We start from the raw sequence: 22,800 nt of genomic DNA on the forward strand, positions 1-22,800 counted from the left end.
CCTCTGCCTTTCAGCTTTTCCTCACATTTGACCCAGTGAGTTTTTAATTTGATCAAGTCGCATATGTTTAATACTACTACTGCTGCTGCTGCTGCTGCTACTACTACTGATAATAATAATAAAAACACTTTATTTATATAGCACCTTTCATACAGCGGGTGTAGGTCAAAGTGCTTTACAATAAAGTGAAAAAACGAGAATAAAATGGCAATTTAAAACAAATACAGATACTGCGCTATAAAACCAAGCAAAAAAAAAAAAAAAAAAAAAACAAACGTCATTAAGATATATAATAGATGGAGATAAGGTTTAAGGTCTTGATAAGCTACTAATGCATGTCTTATAAAGCCTGTTTTATTTAGCAGATGGGCTTCTTTTGAACTGTCTTGAATGGAAATATTTTCAGATAGCATTATAAGCTGCCAGGTTATGCTTATGTATTGCAGAGAGTTAATTACAAAGAGTTAGGCTCTTATTTACTCAAGATCTGAATGTGTGCCAATCTGTGATTAGTCAAGAAGATTGTCTTGCACCAGTGACAAGTATTAATGCTGAGTCCGAATGCTAAAAATGTTTCAGTATCCACAAATCTATATATAAATATAATGAGTCACTATTAGGTATTTCTACAACACATGAATCTGAGACAAAGGACAATATCAGTATTGTATTTGCTATGAGGATTCACTGAAGTGAAATCATGCCACAGCTTCTGCAGAAAAGAGACAAAAATCAGCTGTGTGTGTCTGTGTTGCAGCAGGACGGTGATTCAGTTCTGAATAATGTGGAACTTGTTCTTCCAATTTGCTCAGAGCGGTCCAGAGCCGAGCCTAGTCAAAGCTAAATCCTAATATGAAATGCAAAAGCAGAGAGAGAGATAGAACCTGCCAGCAGGAGATGAAGTGTGTGCAGTGCAGACTTTTAGACGTGATGGCATATTGAGAATTTCTGACAGTGAAAAATGGCTTCTACTTTGAACGTAATCTCAACCCCTGCCAGTGCAGCGGATGAAAATATAAAAAAAAAAAAAAAAAAAAAAACAAAGAAAGCAGCAGTTTTTTGACAATATATCCAGTCTGTTTTGCATCCAAAGTAGGAAGAAGCCAGTCAAAGACATATGCACATGCATTCCTGAAAAATCCCAAATATAGCACCATTTGTATTTCTCAGAGCAAATGCAGTAACTAAGAATGAGCAGTTTTCTCTCAGTTTTCCCTCTTTATTGGAACGTTCTTGATGCAGAACATATTTTCTCTATGGCAGTAAAGGAGCAAATTTCCTTTTCTTTCAGTGCTTAAACCCGGACTAAAGAGCTTTAGTCTGTTTGCTGCCATGGATCTCAGCAGCACTTCTAATTCTTTCATTTCCATGTAAATTCTCCCTCATGGTGAATGCCCCTGTCAAACTCAGACTTTGCTCACAATGAGGAGAAACGGCTCCTGCTGCAACTGGCCCAATCAAAGTGAAATTATTGGAAGTTTAATTCAAGTTGGGAGTCTAGTTCAGCTCAATTATGCCGATTTAATTCAAGCAATTCCTTTAAACCACTCAAAAAGAACATGCAGAGAGAGAGAGAGAGATGGAGAAACACAAAGAGAGAGGTGCAAGATCCCACAGATACTCAGAATCCTCCTGAGAAAAGAGTCATGAAGATTTTAGAGCGAGCCCCCGGTGGTTCCTGTGCTCAACAATGGAGGGAGAAGAGGAGAAAACAGGGGTTTGGGAGGGATGGAGGAGAAAACTGACACAAAAGAGGAGAAAATGCATAAGTTGTGCCTACATACTTTTGTGCAGGGATGGAAATAGTTTGGGGTGTGGGGTCTTTGGTCCCAAATTGTTTAGTTCAGTGAAATAGTCTGCAGTTCTGTGGTGTGAAAAACCCACTGAAGCTACAAAAACAGCAAACAATGGAAACCCAGTAAAAACACCCAGGAAAAGAAGATTATTTAATGTGGTGAGAGGATGAGAACAAAACATGACGACGTAGTGTTCCCGTTGCCAAGTTTATGTTTCAGATAAGAGGCAATTGAATTCATTTATCATCAAAATGTGGGGGGAAAGACGGTTAACAAATTAGAAAAAAAATACTGGAACATTAAAAAAGCAATAAAGAAAGATAATTATAGGAAAATTAGTAAAAAAAAAAAAAAAAAAAAGTTTAAAGTTTAAAAATGACAAGAAAACAAGTAAAATGTCAGATTGGTGATGCTGGATCGATGTCTTCTTCAGTCTTTAGTGGTGGCTGATGTCCAAAAGACATTGCTTTACCGCCATCTACTGGATTTAAACTGAGATCTCCACTCACTAAATAAAATAAGAATTGCTTCTCACCCGTTTCCCACTCTGCTAGAGTTTCTCTCTGTCTGTTTCTTCTCTGTTTCTCAGGATTCTGAGACAGACTTCTCTCAAAAGCTATTAAAATGATGATCATGTGATTTTGGCTTTTCTGACATCAGGAAAATGGAATTTGTGTTCCATGGTATCTCCATAGCACCATAATACTTCATTTACAACAATGTTTTGTCACACATTTTACCTTACCAGGCCGTCATTGTAAATAAGAAACTGTTCTTACTGCCTTGCCTGGTTCAATAAAGGTTAAATGAATAAAATAAGTGAATTCATCAAAACGTTGCAGCTGCTACGATTTGGATATTGCAGTTGGCCATAATGTGATTTCCATATCTCAAGTTCACTAAGGCCTCACAGTGGGTTGGCTAAAAATGATGAGCTGTCCATTTCCACCTTTTACTGTGGCATTTGGCAGTTAATCGCACCATCACCCGTTTTCCCTGCTAGACCTGCATGGTGGCTCTGGCCCCGCCCGGCTCTCCTCCACCTCAGCTGACAGGCTTGAAAAGCACTGCATTTTCCTTCAGTTGGTGCTGGTGAAAACACTTCCCTTCTTCGTTTCTGTCTCTATAAGTCTTTGTGAGCCTCTCTTCATAGCTTTCTCTGTCCTACAGCCAGTACCTACCTCTGTTGTCTCTGTCTCTGTCCTCTTCCTGTCTCCTCTCTGCACTGTGGCTGGCCCAGCTTCAGCATGAGTAGCAAACTTTGGACAGAGGAGCAGTTCAACTGCCCTGTGTGCTTGGACCTCCCCAATGACCCGGTCACCATCCCCTGTGGCCACAGCTACTGCATGGCCTGCATCAAGGACTACTGGAGCAAGGACGACCCCAAAGGCATCTACAGCTGCCCCCAGTGCCGCCAGACCTTCTGCCCCAAGCCCTCCCTGTCCCGGAACACCATGCTGGCCGACGCTGTGGAGCAGCTCCGCAAAGGTGCCCGCATGTCCGACGTGCGAGAGTCTATCCGGAGCGCCCGCCGTGCCTCCTCAGCCCCATCATCCAAGTCCAAGAAGCTGTCCTCCTCGGCCGTGCCTTGCGATGTGTGCCAGGGTGACCAGCGGGCAGCGGTCAAGAGCTGCCTGGTGTGCATGTCCTCGTACTGCGAGGCTCACCTGAAGCCCCACCAGACTAAGGCAGCCCTGAAGCAGCACGAGCTCATACCACCCACCGGCCAGCTGGCTGACAAGATCTGCACCCAGCACAAGTACCTGCAGGAGTTCTACTGCCGCCAGTGTAAGATGTTCGTCTGCTGGCTTTGCACCAGCAACCAGCACAAGGGCCACGAGTGCGTCTCCACCAAGGCCGAGCGCATGGAGAAGCAGGTATGCAGGGCTGCTCGCTGTTCAGGGGCCCCCGAGACCAAATGAATTTTCAGAGACTTCAAACTTTCTTCACACCAGCTCTTCATCCCCATGAATGTGGGGAAATTGTAGTTAACATTCAGAATCACTGGTATTATCCTTTAATCTGATTTGTGGTGATATTCGTCATCCGTTGCTCTCCTGGCTGGTCCTGGGGCTCTTTCCCAAGATTTCTTCCATTTTACCCTCCCTGCCTTTGGGTTTTTTTAAGGGGAGTGTTTTCTTGCCCACAATCAGGATTTAGGTCAGGTGTCATTTTTGTTCTCCATAAACTGCAGGCCTGTGAAGCCCTTTGACACTGTAACTGTGATTAAGAGCTCTAAACAAATATGAACTTGAACTTGAGTTCAGTTCTGCCAGGTGACCAGGCTGCTCCTGAAAGAGTTAGCCAATATTCAGTGCAAGTGTTTGACTGACAGACAATACTGTTGATGTAGATGAGGTTATTATGTTAATGTGATGTGAGACAATTGAAATGCTGAAGCTGTAGTGATGTTCCTAACATTTACATACATACATTTACATCAACATAAATACATTATAGATACAACGCATGCACACGCACATTTATAGATCATAAAAATACACAAACATACAGCTCACTAACTACATAATAATTAACAATCTCACCATGTATCTCTAGTGCAAGACAGTCTCTTGTTACAGTTTCATTTTTGACTCATCAGAATGATTTTTTTCGTCAGTGGTGAAAATGTACTTCTGACTGGTTTTGTCTTTAATTCAGTAACATAGCTGCATTCTTTGCCCCATGATGATGTACTGGTTGGAGTAAATGCCAGTTAAACATGGATGAAAGAATGAGTAATGGCTGCAGTGACATTTTCACTGCATGTTAAAACAGCTGGCCATTGAGAGTCTGTGGTTGTTTCTATAGTGGGTGTTCACACCGTGTATTACAGTGCATCTCCCCTCCCACTGGCTCTGCATTGTTCTCAGTGATGGGTTTCTGTTTAAGGCGGCGTCCTCTGTCAGGTGACAACTGCTGCTCCTTTTGTGTGTGACACGGGCAGCAGGCTGAGGACATTCCTGACTGCATTCCAGTCTGTTCAGAGCACCAGCCTCTCCTCAGCGTCTGCCACCGTGCTGCTGCCTGCTTGTGTTTGTCTGGTGTCACATCTGACCATTTTGGCCCTGCATAAGTCATAACTAGTATGCACATACACAAGTGAAATGCCCTCACCTAAGAAAAAACACCTGAAATAGTGAGATAATTATCTCAGAATTCTGAGAAAAGTTATTTATTTATTTTTATTTACTGTTTTTTCTCAATTAATGAGAAACTATTTCAGAATTCTGATAAAGATTATCATAATTATTTTATTTAATTCTTTTCATCCATTTTTTCATGGAAAAAAATCTCTGAATTAATTGAAATAATTGAGATAATTGTCTCAGTGTTCTGAAATTAATTAACTAATTACATTTTTGCCAGTTTTCTAAATTAATGAGATAATTATGTCAGAATTGTGAGATAATTCTGAGAGAATGATTTTTTTCCCACTGAAATTTTTGCTCAAAAGTCTGAGATAATTATCTCATTCATTCAGAATCACAGGGCAGATTTTTCCTCTCAGGTGAATGCGTTACGCTTCCATGTGCACAGCATGTGCTACAATGTCTGCCTGTCTGTGTCGACATTTAGAAAGTGCTGTCGGAGATGCAGGCCGAGAATCACCAAAGACTGAAAGACAGAGAGCAGGAGCTGAAGGACATGAAGAAGATGATGGAACTGATGAAGGTTGGTCAACAGCTGGGCTCATAATGATGTGTAATTTAAAATTATATAGAAATTACATTTTTTTACAAGAAAAATGAACATAAAATTACCCCAATAAATTGTTCATTTGAGTAACTGTTATTACACCAAAATTTGTTAAAAAAAAAAAAAAAAAGAAAAAAAGAAAAGAAAAGAAAATTGCAAAAAAGTTACCCCATTCACACAAAAATTGCCAAAAAGAAAAAAAATATAAATATAAATAACTACAGTACATTTTGTTCAGAAGGTGAAATCAAACCTTTCAGGGCCCCCAAATGATTTTTTGCCTTGGGCCCCCAGATGTCTAGGGACAGCACTGCTGCCACATGCAATTCACAACATAGACAGTCCAGTTCTCTACTAAATCATATGCAGCAGTAATCTCAGACAGGAAGCCCCGGGACAGAATCTCACAAAATGAGATCTAATGCGTATCTAGTTGGTGGTGTACAATCACCTGTGGCTCCGGTCTTGTTAATCCGTGTCCTGCCGTGGCCAGCGCTCTGCAGACAGGGTGCACGGCGACACGGAGCAGGTGCTGCTGGAGCTGCAGCGCTCGGTGGAGCGGCTGCAGGAGCTGCTGGAGGAGCTGCTGGACCAGGCCGGGCAGGAGAAGATGACCCACGCCCAGGAGGTGACCGACAGCCTGGAGGCCGAGATCAAGGAGCTGAGGAGGAGGGACACCGAGATGAAGGACCTGGCCCGCTGCGAGGACCACATCCACTACCTGCAGGTGGGACAAAAAGTGAAACTGATAAGAGGAAAATACACTTCATACTTAGATACTGGGGATTTTTTTTTTGGCATGACATTGAGTGCTTAAACCTGCAGCAGCTTGTGCCTTTGTGCCTCGAATGACACAAATAAAGTATGAAGTATTTTTGAAGTCAGAGTTAAAATTGTAGAGTTGAATGCTGGACCAGACGTCCTCTGTGACAGTGAGGTGTACCTCCATGTTTCCCACAGACCTGCGAGTCCATGTGCGGCCCCCTGGAGGCGGGGGAGCTGCCCAGCGTGCTCGTCAACCCAGAGGCCTCCTTTGAACCCGTCCGGGACGCCATCCTGGACCTCAGGGACCGAGTGGAGGACATGTGCAACCAGGAGCTGAGCAAGCTCACCAAGCAAGGTCAGTGTTACAAAGAATAATTCATTCACTTGAAAAAAAAATTTGCTGTTTTGCTAAATTAACCAGCAACCTTTCTCAGAAATTTGAGAAAAATTGTATTTGGAGGGGAAAAAAAATCAATCCTGTTGTTTGAGGAGTTATCTCCGAATAATTATGTAATTAATTCAGATTATGTTCTGTTACATATTTTTTTCTTACACTACCTTATGCTATGTTGTGTTAAATAATGCTGTATTTTCTAATGTTATGTTACTTACATGATATTATCATGTCTTACATTATGTCTTAATTGACTAATTATGTTGCCTTGTCTTGTTTTGTCACAACTGCTCCTTTTTATCTCATGTTATTTTATATTACACGTAATCTTTTTCAGTCAATGACACAACTCTGTTCACGCTGGGAGACAGCAGTGAGTACCAAACATCTCTCCTTTTACCTTGGACAAATATATAAACATATATATAACTAAGTCTCTGTGTTTTCTACTGCAAATTTGATAGAACTTCCTGCTTGACTTTGCTCTTCTCCTATCTCATCGTAGAAAACCAGAGCGGGCAGAAAGGAGGGATTTTTAAATGTAAGTACACACTGTCGTCAGGCAAAGCAGTTTGATGATTCCTGATCCTGAGGACTCATTGCTCAAAATTCATCAGCAGAAACAATACAATGAATTGAAATAGGTGACAGTAAATGTGTGTTTTGTCCTGTAGTGTTCTCTGGTCTGGGTTCCCGCCCCACAAACAGCCGCTCTCAGGGTACGTACGGTGTTTTATTACCCACAGTTTGTATCATTTCACTCAGTCCACTTCCATGTAACTATGTGCAATAAGTGCATGATTTCTTTCATACCTACAGTCTCCACACCCAGCGTCTCAGTCGGGGGCCGGGGCCCAGAAAGAAGAGGAATAGGTATACTGCTCATTAACCCTTTCAAACCTGAGCAAATTCACTGCAGTTTCTTTCTAAAGCACGGGGGAAAGCAAATGAGCAAATGATCCAAAAATGAGCAAGAAAAACAAAGAATGGAAAAAAGACAAAAAATGATCGGAAAGTTAGAAAAAAATACATTCACTTGAGAGCAAAAATCTGCTGTTTTTCTGAATTAACAAGGTAATTATCTGAAAATTCAAAAGGATACAGAAAATAGTGATGAGCAAATTAGTAAGAATTAACTAACCCAAAAATGAGTATGAATTAGTGGTAAAATTACAAGCAAATGATCACAAAATTAGAAAAAATTGCAAAAAATTACCAGAAAATTAGAAGAAACATTAGTAACAAATTATCAGAGAATTATGTTTATAATTATCCTAATCATAGATTTAAAATTAGATTACAAGAAAATTTCTATAAAAATTAGCACCCCAACTGTATGTTTGTTGCCAAATATAGTTTGATACACAGCACAATGAGCCACTTCCAGCACAAAATACAGTGAATTTTGTTCCACCTAATGAAATAATTTCATCTGACTGACTAGCCATTTGTTTTCCAGGTGTGGGCCTCAGAGGTCTGGATGTGAGGAGCAGAGACACACCCCGAGGTGACACAGTGTGTGTGTGTGTGTGTGTGTCAGAGTTGTAGGAGACATAATCCAAAATTTATCAGAGCCACACTGCGTGTTTCAAAACTGAGCTGCTCTTCCTCGTTGCAGACGGAGGGAACACAAGTTCACCCCGAGCTCGGGACAGGCAGAGGAGAGAGGAGAGAGATTCAGGTACGAGACAAAAACACCTGAAGTTGTTTTTTTTTTTTTTCCTGGTATGACAAGTTGCGCTGGTTTGGATTTCTCAAAAGCCTGACTTCCTGATGATCATGTGTCCGTTCCCCCTCGTGCCACTTAGAGAGCCAACACATCTGTCTTTCCTGTTCAGATATGAACCAGTGTTAACCCCTTGCACGCTGATTTTCCCTTTAATTTCCCATTAAGGTGCTTCAAATCTAATTTTTGTCCATACTGTCTAACAGTGTCACAGCCATATTGTGTCTCTGCTGGTTGCAGCTTCCCTGAAGCTCCATCACACTGATACTGAGTGAAATATTCAAAGTGAAGATGCCTTTGTTTTATGGCTGCAGCTTCACATCAAACAGAAAAGATCTACATGTCTTGTGCATCATTTGAGACACATTTCCCTGGAATTCAGCAGGATGTATCTGGGATCGCTGGAAACCTTAAGATTAAAGAAAATAATAATAATTTTGTGAACTAATTGCCCTGAACAAGTTTTGATTTTCTCTGTTCTCAGTCTTGGCTTGGACTTAATCTTAATTTAGATGCACTCATAACCACATGAGTTATCATTTCTTGTGTGTATGTCTCAGCTGTTAGTTATTCTAATTTGAAAACTAATATTTTTTATTTAGCTACTCATTATATTACATTTTCATCACTCATTTCTCTCTTGTATCTTGTGTCTCTTGTTCAAAAATGGAGATAAGCCAGTTGCCTCCTCTGTGCACTGTCGTGTAAACGATCATGGAAACCGAACTGATGATGAAGATGAATCTGGATTTTGTTGCAATATGACTCCCTTTTTCTTTAATAGTGATGGAGACCAACTCCAGGCCCAGCCTAACTCCCAGTCAGAGAGAGTCCCAGTCTCTCTGGAACAGGTCTGATCAGAGCCGGGCCAGTGTTGCCCCAGCTCCAGCCCCAGCTCCGACCCCCGTCCCAGCTCCAGTCCAGGCCCCAGTCCCAACCCCAACCCCCGCTCCTGCACCAGCATCAACTGGAGGTATGATACAAAGCCTGCAAACTGTGTCTGCTTACGTGAATGCTCTCAGTCCCAAATGTTACTTTAAAGGAATGTTCAATCCAGTTAAAACCATATATAGTTTTATTTAGTATTATTCTTGAGTTCGGTCTTCATCATCCACCAAGATTTGAAAGTTCCTAAGTGTCATTATCTGTAGAAAAATGGAGTTTTGAGATGAGGGTAGATGGAGAAACCAGACCACTGGGCCGGGTAAAGCCTCCCTTGCATTTTTGAATGACTTTTCCCTTGTTGTTCATGTGCAGGAAGAGTGCAAATGAGGAAATAAAGACAATATTCACACACTGCACAACACACAGAGGAGTAAAAACTCACTGTGCTACACTCATTAAAGAATGCTTATTAATTTGACGTCAGCCTTATGTCTTTCTCCCCCTCAGCTTTCAGCAGGATGGCGTCCATCAGCAGCCTCTTCCGCTCCCATCGGCGTAACGCCACCCCTGCGACCCCGGTGGCTCCGGCCAGCAACGCCCCGTCCGGAGGAGGAGGCTTATCATGTAAGACCTGACCTCCACCTCCCTCTCACACACACACACACACCTAATATCAGCCTCTTGGACATTGAGCTGGACGTCCCCCCAGCTAGCAGTGTTAAAAATAACCACCTCTCTGACTCTGTGTAACTGTGTGACACTGTGTGATCTCAACAGGGGGAATGGCTGCTGTGCCTGAGACACCAACAGAAGGTAAGATGACAGTTTTACCGGCTTACATTTCCTCTCCATACCGGTTCAGTCCAGTTTGCGAATGCAGATTACACTAACTGGCTTCTCATTGGACAGTTAACCCCAGTCTCTTCTTGGATTCGCCCACACCCAACTCCATGTTCGATCACGCCCCTGCTTTCCCAGCATGTGAGTTGATACATCTGTCTCCACAGTTTTATCTTCCAGGGTTCAGATCTTGAAATCACCCTTGAATTCAAATTTGTGATTCATGTCATCATCCATAGCATAGCATGGTGCCACTGGACGTGTGAAATTAAATACAAGGGACAAGCATTACAACGGCTTAAGCACATACTGAGATGAAGAAAAGACAAATTAATATACAAATAAATGAAAAATTAGAGAGATTTTCACTGCTATACAGAACAAAGTAATAAAATATATCATAAATATATCATACTGATGATGTATAGGAAGTGCAGTTCATTTTACCTGTTTGGCTTTTCCAGTGAGGGAGATCAACATTGACAGCATCCAGGCTCCAGAGCCAAGGAGCCGGGAGGAGTTCCTTCAATGTGAGCCTCTTTTTCTTTTTCTTCCCAGTATTTTAAAGGCATACTTCACCCATAATGCAAGTGCTAATCATGTGATTTCTCCTAGACACTGTGACCTTGACCCTTGACCCCAACACGGCCCACCGTCGGCTGGCTCTCTCCGAGGGCAACACCAAAGCCACCCTGCAGACGGCGGCGCAGCCCTACCCCGACACCCCGCAGCGCTTCGACAGCTGGACGCAGGTCCTGTGCCAGAGCCCTCTCTACGCCCAGCGCTGCTACTGGGAGGTGGAGTGGCGAGGGCGGGGCTCCTCGATGGGCGTGGCCTACGGGGCGCTGAACAGGAAGGGGGCGGACGCCAGGGCGGGGCTCGGCTACAACGCCCAGTCGTGGAGCCTGGAGCTGTCGGACACCTGCTGCTCCGCCATGCACGACAACGAGAAGCGGGACATCGCCGTCACCTACTCGCCGCGCCTCGGCGTCTTCCTGGACCTGTCGGCGGGCACGCTGGCGTTTTACAGCGTGGCCGAGAGCATGACGCACCTCCACACCTTCCGCGCCAACTTCACCCAGCCGCTGTATGCCGCCTTCGGGGTGGGCTGTGGCGTCGGGGTGGGTCTGGACTTTGCCCTCGGCCAGTTCAGCTCAAGCTCCGACAGCATCAAGATCTGCTCTGTGTGAGGAGCTGTGGTTGGACGATGATGATGCATTCACATCACATGGGAATTACTGACTTTGCAGTTGAAAGCAATGACATGGAAGTGTTGATTTTATTTGAACATCATCAGCATATAGGGAATTCAATTTTCTTTCTTTCTTTGGATAGTCCCCTGTAGATGTTCAACGGATTGTCAATTGATTTGTGAAATATCTACGAGAGCCATGAATTACATTTCAACGACGTGTCTCTAAAGATCAAGTCAGCTAGGTCTCCATGTTTTGTTAAAATTCAGACAACACATACAACAGAATGTCAGTAGATATGTCATATGCACCTAGAGATGACGCATTTGAGTTCCCGTTTCACAAGAAGCCAAACATTGCAAATTTCAGCAAGCAAATTAACAACTTTGCTCTTGTTTTGTTTTACATATATATCGCAGACACAGTTGGGTTGAGTTCCAATAAACCAGCAAGCCAGTCTCTTTGTTTCCATTGCTTTATTTAAAAAAGAGGCAACTGAAACATAGCCATGAGTATTTTACAAAGGATCAAAGGCTTAGAGGAGAGGCATGAGGAGGTCGCAGGACAATTCATATGCTGACAAAAGACACGAACCTGAATTTCCCCCTAGATAACCAACAACCGCGTGACATTAAAAAACGCGCAGCTTTATTTAAACATAGTGAAATGGACAACTACAGCAAACCTGTAATATGAACCGTCTCAGTGCACCTCCTTCCTTCTCCTCTCCTCTAAACATCAACCTTGAAGCTCTTCTTCCGCTGTTAAATATCTTACAGCTAATCATGACAAAATGCATCACATACACACAGACGAGCTGACGGAGGATTTCATTTCCTCAGAGACAAACGCAAGAGTTTTGGTTTGATAAAACATGATTTGGGATTCCCTTTTGAGGGTCTCTACGTCTGGAAAGCAAAAAAAAAAGCTGCTACATATATTAAAATCTTACGATGGCATGTTACTTACAGCCTTAGTAGGCATACGTTCTGCATTACTTAATCTATGTCAGTAAATATATGTTTTCTATACTTCCAACAGGGATGGTAGTAAATCAAAGGTTAAATTAAAGGTTAAAAGTGCAGTAACTAAGTGGGAGAGACGGGCTCGATGGATGGACGCGGGTAAGGGACAGCAGCATGGAAGGCTGAGGGGTCAGGGGAGTCAAGCACAATGCCCCATACTGCATACACAGCTCATTAGGCCATATTATGGCAGCAATATACAGACATGTCAATATTTATCTACTGCATACACTTTAACATGAAGTATGCAGTCCTGTATGAGCCTTCACATGGGTTTTCCCGGAATTTCCTTATGTGTTTTCATTTGACATGTATTGTGAGAGCTCCATCTGCTGGCCGATGTGAGAAGCACACATGCCCAGAGACGTTCTAACCACAGAGAACCCCGTAGTATAATAATAATAAACCTGAATGTGACATACAACCAAAAGGATGTGCCAGTGGTTTTCCCTCATCAGAGTGCACCATTTGAACCTGAACATCCCCTGGGCCTGAGAAAAGGATGGCGGCTGAAAATGGACAAGATAGTGGCACCAACAACTGTTGCCTCTTTTTCTTTACAAAAAAGGAACCACACCAGTGATTTTGAGGTTTAGTGTAATATCTACAAAATATATGTATATTTCATGTTTAGTTATCAGTTGTATTTTAGAACTCATTATTTTTCCTCCTTTTTATCCAGCGAATGGTTTCCATTACTTCCAATTAGCTTTCCTAGTCTATACTAATTTTTCCTAGAGTGAAAAAAAATCTTTAGTACTTGCACATGATTTGCAAAATGGTTTGCTGTGATGTAAAATGTTGGGAAATTGTAGGAAATAGGTCAAATCACTGGTGTGGCCTTTTGCTAAAATGTCCAAGGAGCATTTGTGGTGAAACATCCAATCCAGTTTTCATCCAAGCTGTGCCCTTCATTTAACACAAGCTGAACCTACTGATCCCACTAAGTGCATCTAATATATACAAACATGGCTTAACGAGAACACAAATCAGAACAGTGCTGGCTTCTCCTTAAGGCCTTCTTTTCCCTTAAGAACCAAATAAAAATGACAGAAAACACACACAAAACACCTGAAGTAAAAGAAAAAAAAATATATCGCGGTAAAGAAACCCGTCTGCCTCGCGGCCAATTGGGAATTCAACTCTGGCCCCGCCCACCTGCTGAGAGGTGCATGCTTGAAAACCTTGGGTGCAGGGAGGGGGGGATTGCACATGGAGAGTCGCGGTCCAATTGTAAAAATCGATATAATACTGGAGAGGCGATGTCTGTGTGTGAGATTGGCCTGGCAGTATGTCGGCTTTGAGCTGAAGAAGCCATCACTTGTCCGTCACGAGCCTTTTTCTGTTCAACCCGGCAAACGATTATTATTCAAAAGAGTCTCTTCTATCTCGAAAAAGACGTGCTCTTATTTGCTGGGGCGGATGACATAAAACGACTGACTGGGGATTTTCACTCGGCCCTGCTATAGAGAAATGGCTTCAAGCGTTTCCAGCCCACTACAGCGCGAGCCCTTGAAGCAGTGAGGCTCTGGATGCTCTCTCGCTGCTCCTACTTTTCCTCTCTCGCTTTCTGTTCAACTAAAAAACATACAGAGTCCTGCCTCTTCCCTTCCAGCTTCCCCGTCGGAAAGCTCATCCGTCTCGCTCTCTCTTTCCGCAAACCCTCGTCCAACGTGCGCATTATCCTTCCTTCCTATCCCTCCGTCTGCCTCTCTTCTGCGTTTGAACATCCAGAGCCCCACGCGAGGAGTCAAAACCTATTGGAAATGTGATCAGCTGCTATTCACAGGCGAGCTAAGGCCTTTAGAATCGGTCACGGCGGACATCTACACACACAAACGCTCTGGTAAAAACAGTCAGTTCAAGAACATTGTGCTTTAAAATGAATTCATAAAAGAAGGGATGTTATTTTGACAATGGGACGCCCTGTTTAGACAAGGAGGAGGAGGAAGGGTGGGGGAGGGAGGTGGAAAAGAGGAGCGGAGGGAGGAGGTTCATGTTCAGGAGTGTGTGCGTCCCCGCTCCCCTTCAGCGGTTGGCTGAGCTTGACGAGGGGTGGGACAAAGAGGCAGGTCGCCGCCGCTGTTGTTGTTGTTTGAGGTCTCCCCATGGCGGCGGGGGGAGGGCCAGGGAGGTCGGGTGAGGAGGAGGCTGCAGGGCAGTATGGGAAGAATGACCAGCCGACATGCCCGCCCGTGCGCCAATCAGGGCCGGGAGACTCTGGTTGCGCCTCAGCCCGTCCAACAGGCTCCCCCCGCCTGCCGCCACAAAGGTGGACGAGTCGTGCCGCGGCAGCCGAGCCTCTGACTCCGCCCCTTGGAGCACTTTGGTGAATCCCAGCTTGCGAAGCTTCTCCACCAGGCCCACGTTGACTGGGTCGGGTCTGGCCGGTCCAGACTTTGGAGGAGGGGCGGGCGTGTCTTGGGTGGGGCTCGGCAAGTCGGGGCGTGGCGCACGGCCCAGATTGAGCCCGTACACGTCCTGGAGGAAGAGCTCCGCCGGACGCGACGCCAGGAAATTATCCACCGGGAGCGGGCGGGACTCGAAGGGCACGGGGGAGGGGGCGGGGGAGTGGGACGGGGAGTTGGGTGGGGTGCTAGGGAGGAGGCGGAGGAGGGGCTGCCGGGGGGCCAGTCTGGACGAGGATGGCAGGGTGTCGGCGGTGACTTGCGCAGAAATGCCCTTCTCCAGGACGAGCTTGGCCAGGCCGACAGGGGGCGCGGCCAGGCGGCGAGGGGGGAACGAGTCGCCTAGACTCAACCTGCAGGGAGTCACCGGGGTGCTGGGGCCCGTCCTCATGGAGCTGGGGGTGTTGGCCATGATCGACTGAGAACTGACACACAGGAAGAGACAGGAGAGAAAACAACATAGAAATTCAAAACATTGTAATAGTGGCTATAAAACATCCTAGTGAGAAGAATTTGATATGACCTCAGGTACGTGATGAAAACAACTCAGCTGGATTTAGACTAACCACCACACAACTAGCCACCACACTTTTGTTTCAAGAGCAGAAAACATAAAGGAAACTTCATTTAAAGGATCGGTTTTATAGTTGCAGCCCTATTTGTTATGTTTGTTATTTTCTGTTATTTTGATGCCTACTTAAACTCCTCAACCCTGACAGTCCCATCCATGGGTTTATTATATAACATCATATTTATCATAGAACTATACTGTACATTCTAGTGGAGGTCTCAAGGTTTCCAAAGACATCAAACATGAGCTGCTGAATTCCAGGGAAATGTGACTAACATGATGCACAACACATGGAGATCTTTTCTATTTGATGTGAAGCTGCAGCCATAAAACAACAGCATCTTCACTTTGAATATTTCACTCAGTATCAGAGTGATGGAGCTTCAGTGAAGCTGCAACCAGCAGAAACACATTTGGATGTCACACTGCTGGACAGTATGTTAAGCTTGAAACTATTTCAGGGGAAATTTAACAGAAAATCAGAGTTCAGGAGGTTACATTCAACACTTTATGATATCTAACTGAGAGACAGAGGAGGACGGCTCTACCTGGAGGTGACCTGGGTGACATCACTGGGGTGCAGGATGCGGCAGGTGGTGAAGGTGTAGGTGGAGAAGGTGGAGCTCTGGCACTTCCCCGGGTTCTGGACTGAACACACTGAGAATCCAAATGATGAGACAAATTTAATTCACAGCTCAACTCAGCGTCCTAAAGATTTCCAATTTCAGCAGCTACGTTTCAAGGTGTTCTGAGTTCATGTTTCACCTGAGGACGATGGTGCCGTTGATGTCGATGTGCTGATCTGACTCTGTGATTGGACGGGAGGTGCAGGCGCTCCAGGAGCGGGCGGAGCTGAGGGGTCAGATCTGGCTAAGGGCGCGGCGGGGGAGGAGTTCGGCTTTGGTGACACTGGCAGGGTTAGGGGGGAGGGAAGGGGTGATGCCGAGCGCTTTCTCTCTCTCCTCTCGTCGGGTGTAGACGAATACCGCACCTTGAAGGTGATGCCGACTTCCTCCTCCTCATCCTCCTCTGCCTCCCCCTGCTCCACCTCGCCCTTCTCTGAGACCGCGTCCCTTCGCCGGCGGCGCTCCTCATCCTCCTCGTCCTCCTCGAGGTCGGTGAGGCGGTAGACGGCGTCCTGGGGCAGCGGGCGGAAACCCTTGGTCACCACCCCGGGGTGGGGGTCCAGGATGGTGCCCAGGTGGGGCTTGGCCAGCTGCTGCCAGTGGTGAAGCGTCAGCGACCCTGAAAGTGATGCATTCAGCAGTTCTGTGACACATCTCTAGAGGCTCAGCGGCTGCTGTCACATACAAAGTCTAAATCTCAGACTGATGATTCCACCATTTTTACACATTAATTTAAAAGATACATTTGAATTAAAGCAAATGTATATATGATGTATATATGACTAGTATATATGACATAGCAAGACACATTTCAGATGAGCTGAAATGTCACACGTGCACGGTGTGAAAAGCTGAAATAACCACATTATTTATTATTTTTGCTACTGTAGCCTGCAAACAGGACTGAGCAGAACAGTAATTATACAGCTGGGAATATACTGGAAATATGTAGTCAGAAATAAACACTCTCTGTATGCAAAAATCACTCGCTCGCACAGCCTAATCATCATTATCTAAATATATAAATCCAATTTCAGCAACAGCATATGAAAAAATAGCTGTGATTCCAGGACAGTTGGGAATATGTTGTGTAATTGGAAATATGTAAAAACTTAATATTAATCATAAAGAAGAAAAAAGTTTACAATAGCTCGTATATTTTCAGTCATTTTAAACAAATACACAGCGTATGACCAAATAGCCTATGATGCAGAAAAGCTAAAATTTATTTGTTTTTCACATTTTCAACATATTAACAATAACTGTTAAAATGTAGGCCTTTGCTGATGTAAATGTACCTATTGAATGAAAAACCTTCTCAAATACTTCAATGAGACTATAATTCTACATTTATACTATCGATAATTTAATAAGAAAAGATAATGTAATGTTAAGGAAATGGGAAAAAAAGTAGCCTTACTGGTATTGTATTCCAGTTAGGGTTAGGGTTAATAAAAATTTCAAAAAGATACCAAGTTCTAGAGAGGAACAGTGTGAAAAGAACATGCAATTCCTCCAATGATATGTAACAGTTTAAAAAAAAAAAAAAAAAAAAAAAAAAAAAAAAATCTGAACGTACCCTCCATGGGCTTGACGATCTGGAGCTTCTCGGGCAGGAAGGTCTTGAAAACGGTGGAGGAGAGGGAGAGCTCTGATAGGTTGGAGAAGGAGGAGAGCGCACTGCTCATTGGCGAGCTGCAGCAGCTGCCCTCCCCCTCTGGCTCCGCCCCCGTCAGGGCCTGCAGCTTCCTGTCGCGCTCCGCCTGGAAGAACTGACGCTCCGACAGGAAGTTCTGCCGTCGCAGCGACAGGCGGTGCAGGGCGCTGGTGAGGTCGTTTCCCCCGGGCGAGCCGGGCTGGCCCAGCTGCACCTCCTCTCTGCGCGCGCACACACACACACACACACAGCTCAGTGTAAGCAACTTTGTCTGGTTCCAAGTGTAAAAGTTTGTTCCCCTCCAAACTGAGTTGCTGTGTTTACACTCCTTTATTTCTGTTTTTTTTTTTTGTCTTTTCTTTAATCTGTTCATGAAAATGTGGTTATATTTAGTCACAGTTTTAGTCAACAACAGTGACAGTGCTTGTGCCATACCCCTGAGCGGACTGGAAGGGCTGTGCGGTCATCACCAGAGAGCTGTGGCCTGACCCGGGGATGGGAGGGCCAGCTGAAGCGGCACGTGACACCGAGGCGTTGATGGAGCGCACCGTCTGGAAGACTCGCTTCTGGGAAATTCTGCAGCGGGACAGAGGGCAAAGCGCAGAGGCAGGGCCCAGAGCTCAGCTTGGACAGATGCAACACACGTCAACAACACACAAGGAGCTCATCACATAAATAACAAACAGGCAGTGGGGTCTCTGGCTGCACATTATGACTTTTTCAGAAAACATCCATTTGTTCATTCATACTTAAACAACATGGAAGATGGAATAGAAACCAAAGCAAAAACAAATGATCTAAAAAAATGTCACTATTAAATTATATCAGTTGGCGGTGAAGTGTAGCAAAACAAACTTTTATTTTGATGAAAATGATAAAGAGAAGGCTGAGGTGAGATGTGGACTGACTGACCTTTGGTCCTGAATGGTTGACTCTTCCTCTATACTCAGCTCCCTCCGCATTGTGCCCTCGATCTCTGCTGCCAGAGAGTCCTGCAACACACATACACACACACACACACACAATGTTGAAGTCTGGATATATACTGTGTATTGGTATTGTATTGGTGTATAAGCATGTTTCTTCATGTCTGCTCATTTGCTTCTTTATTTTCAACACCTCCACTTGTTCAATTCTTCAATATCCACTGTTTGTCTTATTTTTTTTTTTATTAATATCCTTCCCTGCTGCTACATGTCTTAAAGTACAGTTGTGTGTGTGTGTGTGTGTTTGTGTGTGTGTCTCACCATGGGGTAGAGGCCGTAGGAAAGGTGTCGTCGCATCCCGGTGGAGGGAGTGTTTTTACTGCGCAGCTCCTTGATTTCCTCCTGGGACTCATGGAGCATCCCCACACACTCCGCATTCCTCTCCGTCAGCTCGTTCAGCTGCACACACACACACGCACACACACACACACACACAAGAAGTGGTTATTTAGCACTACTACATGTCATCATGAACAAGTCTATATATGTTTTGTTTAGATTATATCCATTTTGATTAGTGTTTTGTTCATGCTGTTGGTTCTGGTTCTGCCTTTCCATGTGGCTGAAGCTGCACTGAGCGACTTCTGACCACTAGAGGGTGTCAAGAGCACCATTTGTGGCAGATTGCTAGGCAAAACAAACAAAGACTAATATTTTTAATATATATACCTATATTTTTTTTTTTTAAGAAAAGGGGGACTGCATTTACCCTTCAAGTTTAGCTTTGAATGATTTTTTTCTGTGGCTGACTGCAAGCAGATGTGTGTCAGAAAGCTGCTGTTGATGAATATGTCAAAGTAACAAAACCCAAAGCATGAACATGAAAGGACAAAACATACAGCACGGGCATAAGCACACAATCTTTCTCCTTACCACGGCCGGGCTGGGCTCTGGCAATAATTATAGTCTAGCTTAGTGATTAACTATTAATAAAAAGATAAAGTATGAAAGAGATTAAATTGACATTAAATGAAACAATCAATAAATCTTATTAGACAATGAAAGAATGAATGAATGTCCTTATCGAATAAATTTTAGCCTAAGTAACATAATTGAATTGTCTACTGCTTTAGCATTTACCTTTTCTGCTTGAGTGACACTTATGAAAAAGACAACTTGATTTTTATTCAATTGCACACATCCATAACTGACAGAGCCGTGGTGAGCTTCTTATGTAAATTGGAGCAAAAACAAGTGAAATGAAACTGTCAGCTGAAATTAAAATAAAAGACTGGCTCCAAAGACTGGTGTGTGTGTGTGTGTGTGTGTGTGTGTGCGTGTTGCCACCTCTGCAGTGAGCTGTCTCTGAGCGTCTTTTGAGGCCTGCAGGTGAATCCTCAGCTCTTCTTTCTCCAGAGCCAACTGTGCAGAGCGGAAAGAGAGAGCAAAAACATGTGGTGAAAAAAAAAAAAAAAAAAAACGCTCTCTGGCTTACACACATAGCAGATTTTTTTTTTTTTTTTTTTTTTAACTTTTATTTCCTGTTGTTTGTTTCTGCGTTCACGCTTGTCTCTTTTATCACCCCCTGCTTAGCCGTTTACTGCAGCAATAAAAAGTAAACGGCAATAAAAAAAAAAAACATTCAGGTCAGTCAGGGTGTCACAATTGCTTACAATGACATGAAACCATCCTTACATAATACACAGTGGAATAATAGGGGCAGTGAAGTTTCAAAATTGATAATAAAAAGAACATAAAAGTCGCATGCTAAATATGCTAAATGTGCACATAGGCTTTTCTTATTTCTTATTTCTCTATTATTCCACGCCAAGCTGCTGCCATGCACAGGTGTATCCTCGCTGCCTTCTCTATCTTCCCACTTTTTGAAAGGAATGACATAAATTTTCCGCCTACTTTAAATCTGGCATGTTGGTGTGTTGGCGCGGTCACTGCTTAATAAATGTGAGTGTGGGCGTTGGGTCTGTTGCTCCTACGGGTCACATCTTTTTGTGTCGGCCCGGGGTTGACGTTTCATGGCTGTTTTGCAAAAAAGGAGGGCGTTCAGACATCCCACATCTTCCCAGTTATTTCCGACACAATAGTTTCACCTTTTGCTGTGTGATGTTGAGCAGAGAGGCTGTCTGCGAGGAACTGAGGCGGAAGGTTGTAAACAAATGAAGCGTGTTTTTCACCCCAATTCCTTCAAAGATGGGGGAGAGAAAATGTTTCTGTCAAGGTGCTTTGCTTATATCTGCGCCTGTGAGCATCTGCAGCATCCATGCTATTGCAATAAAGTTAAACTCGCCTTTTAAACTACTGCAAGAGACTTTTTTCACAGCAGTTACTTTGACCTTGTTTACCTGCTATTTCATGTCAAAGTGGCTGCTGTGAAAAAGGCCCATCATACGCGGCTTGAGAGAGCAAGGATGCCTCATTTGTTAACCAGGCAGCTCCTCTCTCCTCACCTCTCCTCTCCCACGGGAGGGAGCCGAGACGGGAGGAGAGAAGTGCAGAATGTACACAGGAGTGAGAGGGCGGGGCTGACTTGGCACGCTGCACCGGAGCACCTTTTCATGTGCAGATAGGCCTTTTGTTTTCAATGTGCTGCGTTCTTGTTTTACTGCGTCTTTGATGGCTCCCTCTCATGTCTTACTGTTTTTACTGTTGTACTTTAGCACCTTTACCACAAGCCACATGACAGCAAAGAACTGTTATGTGTATTCCTGTGAAAATATGAATTTTACTGTAAGTCGTTACATGTCACGGTAACTGAAATTTTAACTCCCATAATCTCCTCATATTCACATCAATTTAGACAACGACACATAACAGGCGAATGTTCCCCTGGGTTCTTGCATTGCACTTGCATTGTCTGTGTGCTATACAAATAAATGTGAAACTGGCATTCTGATCAGATTCATATACAGTGCCACCATGTGTGTATGTAATATGCTTTGCAAACATTTCTGCAGAAAAAGGAAGCCAGAGAGGCTGAGATCCCGTTCAAACAGACTGATGGGGATTAAGGTTAATATGTTGTGTGTAATCCGAGCGAGCCGAGGCGCTCCTCACCTCCTTCACTCGGTGCTGCAGCTCGACGATCTGGGAGAGCAGCTGGGCGATCTCCTCCTGGTGTCGGAGCAGCTCCTCGTTCTTCTGAGACAGCTCGTCTGTCAGACACACCATCTGGCTGTTGGACTCACCTGCAACACACACACACGCGCACACACACACACACACACACACAGAAGGTTCAAATGAGCAGGCTTGTGCATAGCCCTTTGAAAGCAGATTCATTTGATTTTCTCTCACAAACATGGTAAAAAGGCAATGAGCAACTACCTAAAAATTAGCAACAAATTGACACAAAAATTAGAAGGAAAAAAAATAAGGAAATGAGCTAAAAATTTGCCAAAAAAGGAAATAGTTTTTCCTGTAACACAGTTTTAATTATATAATTAGAAATATAATTTTCTGGATTTTCCTCTAATTTTTTTTTTTTTTTTAATTTTCTAATAATTCTTTTATTTTAAAATAATTTTAATAATAATTTCAGTATTTTTTTTTCTTTTGAAATGTTCAGGTCATTTTCTTTTCTTTTCTTTTATGAATGCAATTTCCAGTTTGCTCGGGTGTAAATGCTTAAATGCTTGTGAAAGGAGAACACAAGAAATCGGAGGTCCACACAGGTTACAAAGGGTTAAAATGTGTGTGTTGTGTGTTTGTATGTGACTCACGCAGCTCCTTGACGCAGTCGCTGACCAGCTGCTGCTCCTTCTCCTCGTAGGTGATGGTCTCTCTCTTCAGGTGGCACGCCTGCAGTGCACAACAAGCAGTTAGCACTTCCTACAGCCAAAACACACACACAGCGCTCACCGGGTTCTTCCCCACCATCCTGAAGGGAACAACAGCTTCAGCTTTAACTGACAAGCAGCAATCTCATGTTGCAGCAACGGTGGCAACAACTTTCTGCAGATCAAATAAAATCCATCAACTGTGACATGTTGATGTATTTATTATAATAATATATGATTTGTACATTTACTAAATGAGACATGGTTGATGTTAAAATGCTGCAAGAGTCCTAATTTGCTCTTTCCTTATGTATATCAGCTCATCCATCAAGTATCACAGACTTATAGCTAATGCTTTTTAAGACTATTTAAAGATGAAATTTTAATACATTTTAAAACTGATTTTAGGAAAAATTATCATTTTCTTGTTTAAATTAGCATTGCAGGTAAAGGTAAAGGTAAGTACTACATATTCGGTTTTGTTGACATGTTTTT

The 22,800-nt window shown here is 43.6% G+C and overlaps 2 protein-coding genes across 5 annotated transcripts in view; one reads left to right on the top strand and one right to left on the bottom strand.

Annotated features, from left to right (window-relative positions):
• Nucleotides 1-2,888: 2,888 nt before the first annotated feature.
• Nucleotides 2,889-11,765, top strand: trim25l (tripartite motif containing 25, like). The gene is made up of 16 exons (XM_030068496.1): nt 2,889-3,673; nt 5,376-5,471; nt 5,989-6,222; nt 6,456-6,615; nt 6,992-7,027; nt 7,160-7,195; nt 7,329-7,373; nt 7,474-7,527; nt 8,114-8,161; nt 8,273-8,335; nt 9,165-9,353; nt 9,773-9,889; nt 10,043-10,078; nt 10,175-10,246; nt 10,570-10,635; nt 10,721-11,765. The coding sequence occupies exons 1-16, from the start codon at nt 3,044-3,046 to the stop codon at nt 11,293-11,295; spliced, it is 2,457 nt and encodes an 818-aa protein (XP_029924356.1). The 5' UTR covers nt 2,889-3,043; the 3' UTR covers nt 11,296-11,765.
• trak2 (trafficking protein, kinesin binding 2) overlaps nt 11,760-22,800 on the bottom strand; it is a 29,919-nt gene continuing 18,878 nt past the window's right edge. For all 4 annotated transcript variants that reach the window (XM_030068468.1, XM_030068459.1, XM_030068476.1 and 1 more), the window contains 10 exons: nt 22,249-22,327; nt 21,584-21,714; nt 19,859-19,933; nt 18,833-18,970; nt 18,498-18,577; nt 18,021-18,161; nt 17,508-17,806; nt 16,068-16,547; nt 15,851-15,959; nt 11,760-15,156 (listed from right to left, as the gene is read on the bottom strand). In XM_030068468.1, the coding sequence (XP_029924328.1) occupies nt 14,352-15,156; nt 15,851-15,959; nt 16,068-16,547; nt 17,508-17,806; nt 18,021-18,161; nt 18,498-18,577; nt 18,833-18,970; nt 19,859-19,933; nt 21,584-21,714; nt 22,249-22,327 (2,337 nt within the window). In that variant the 3' untranslated portion in view covers nt 11,760-14,351. The remainder of the gene's footprint in view (nt 15,157-15,850; nt 15,960-16,067; nt 16,548-17,507; nt 17,807-18,020; nt 18,162-18,497; nt 18,578-18,832; nt 18,971-19,858; nt 19,934-21,583; nt 21,715-22,248; nt 22,328-22,800) is intronic.

Source organism: Myripristis murdjan, chromosome 2, assembly GCF_902150065.1.
Source record: "Myripristis murdjan chromosome 2, fMyrMur1.1, whole genome shotgun sequence".
In the NCBI taxonomy this organism is placed as follows: domain Eukaryota; kingdom Metazoa; phylum Chordata; class Actinopteri; order Holocentriformes; family Holocentridae; genus Myripristis; species Myripristis murdjan.

Excerpts from the sequence above, each read along its gene's own strand:
- trim25l (XM_030068496.1), top strand. The coding sequence starts at position 3,044 with ATGAGTAGCAAACTTTGGACAGAGGAGCAGTTCAACTGCCCTGTGTGC. Across the intron at positions 7,374-7,473 it reads CACAAACAGCCGCTCTCAGG|TCTCCACACCCAGCGTCTCA; the intron begins GTACGTACGGTG and ends TCATACCTACAG. Across the intron at positions 10,636-10,720 it reads CCGGGAGGAGTTCCTTCAAT|ACACTGTGACCTTGACCCTT; the intron begins GTGAGCCTCTTT and ends GATTTCTCCTAG.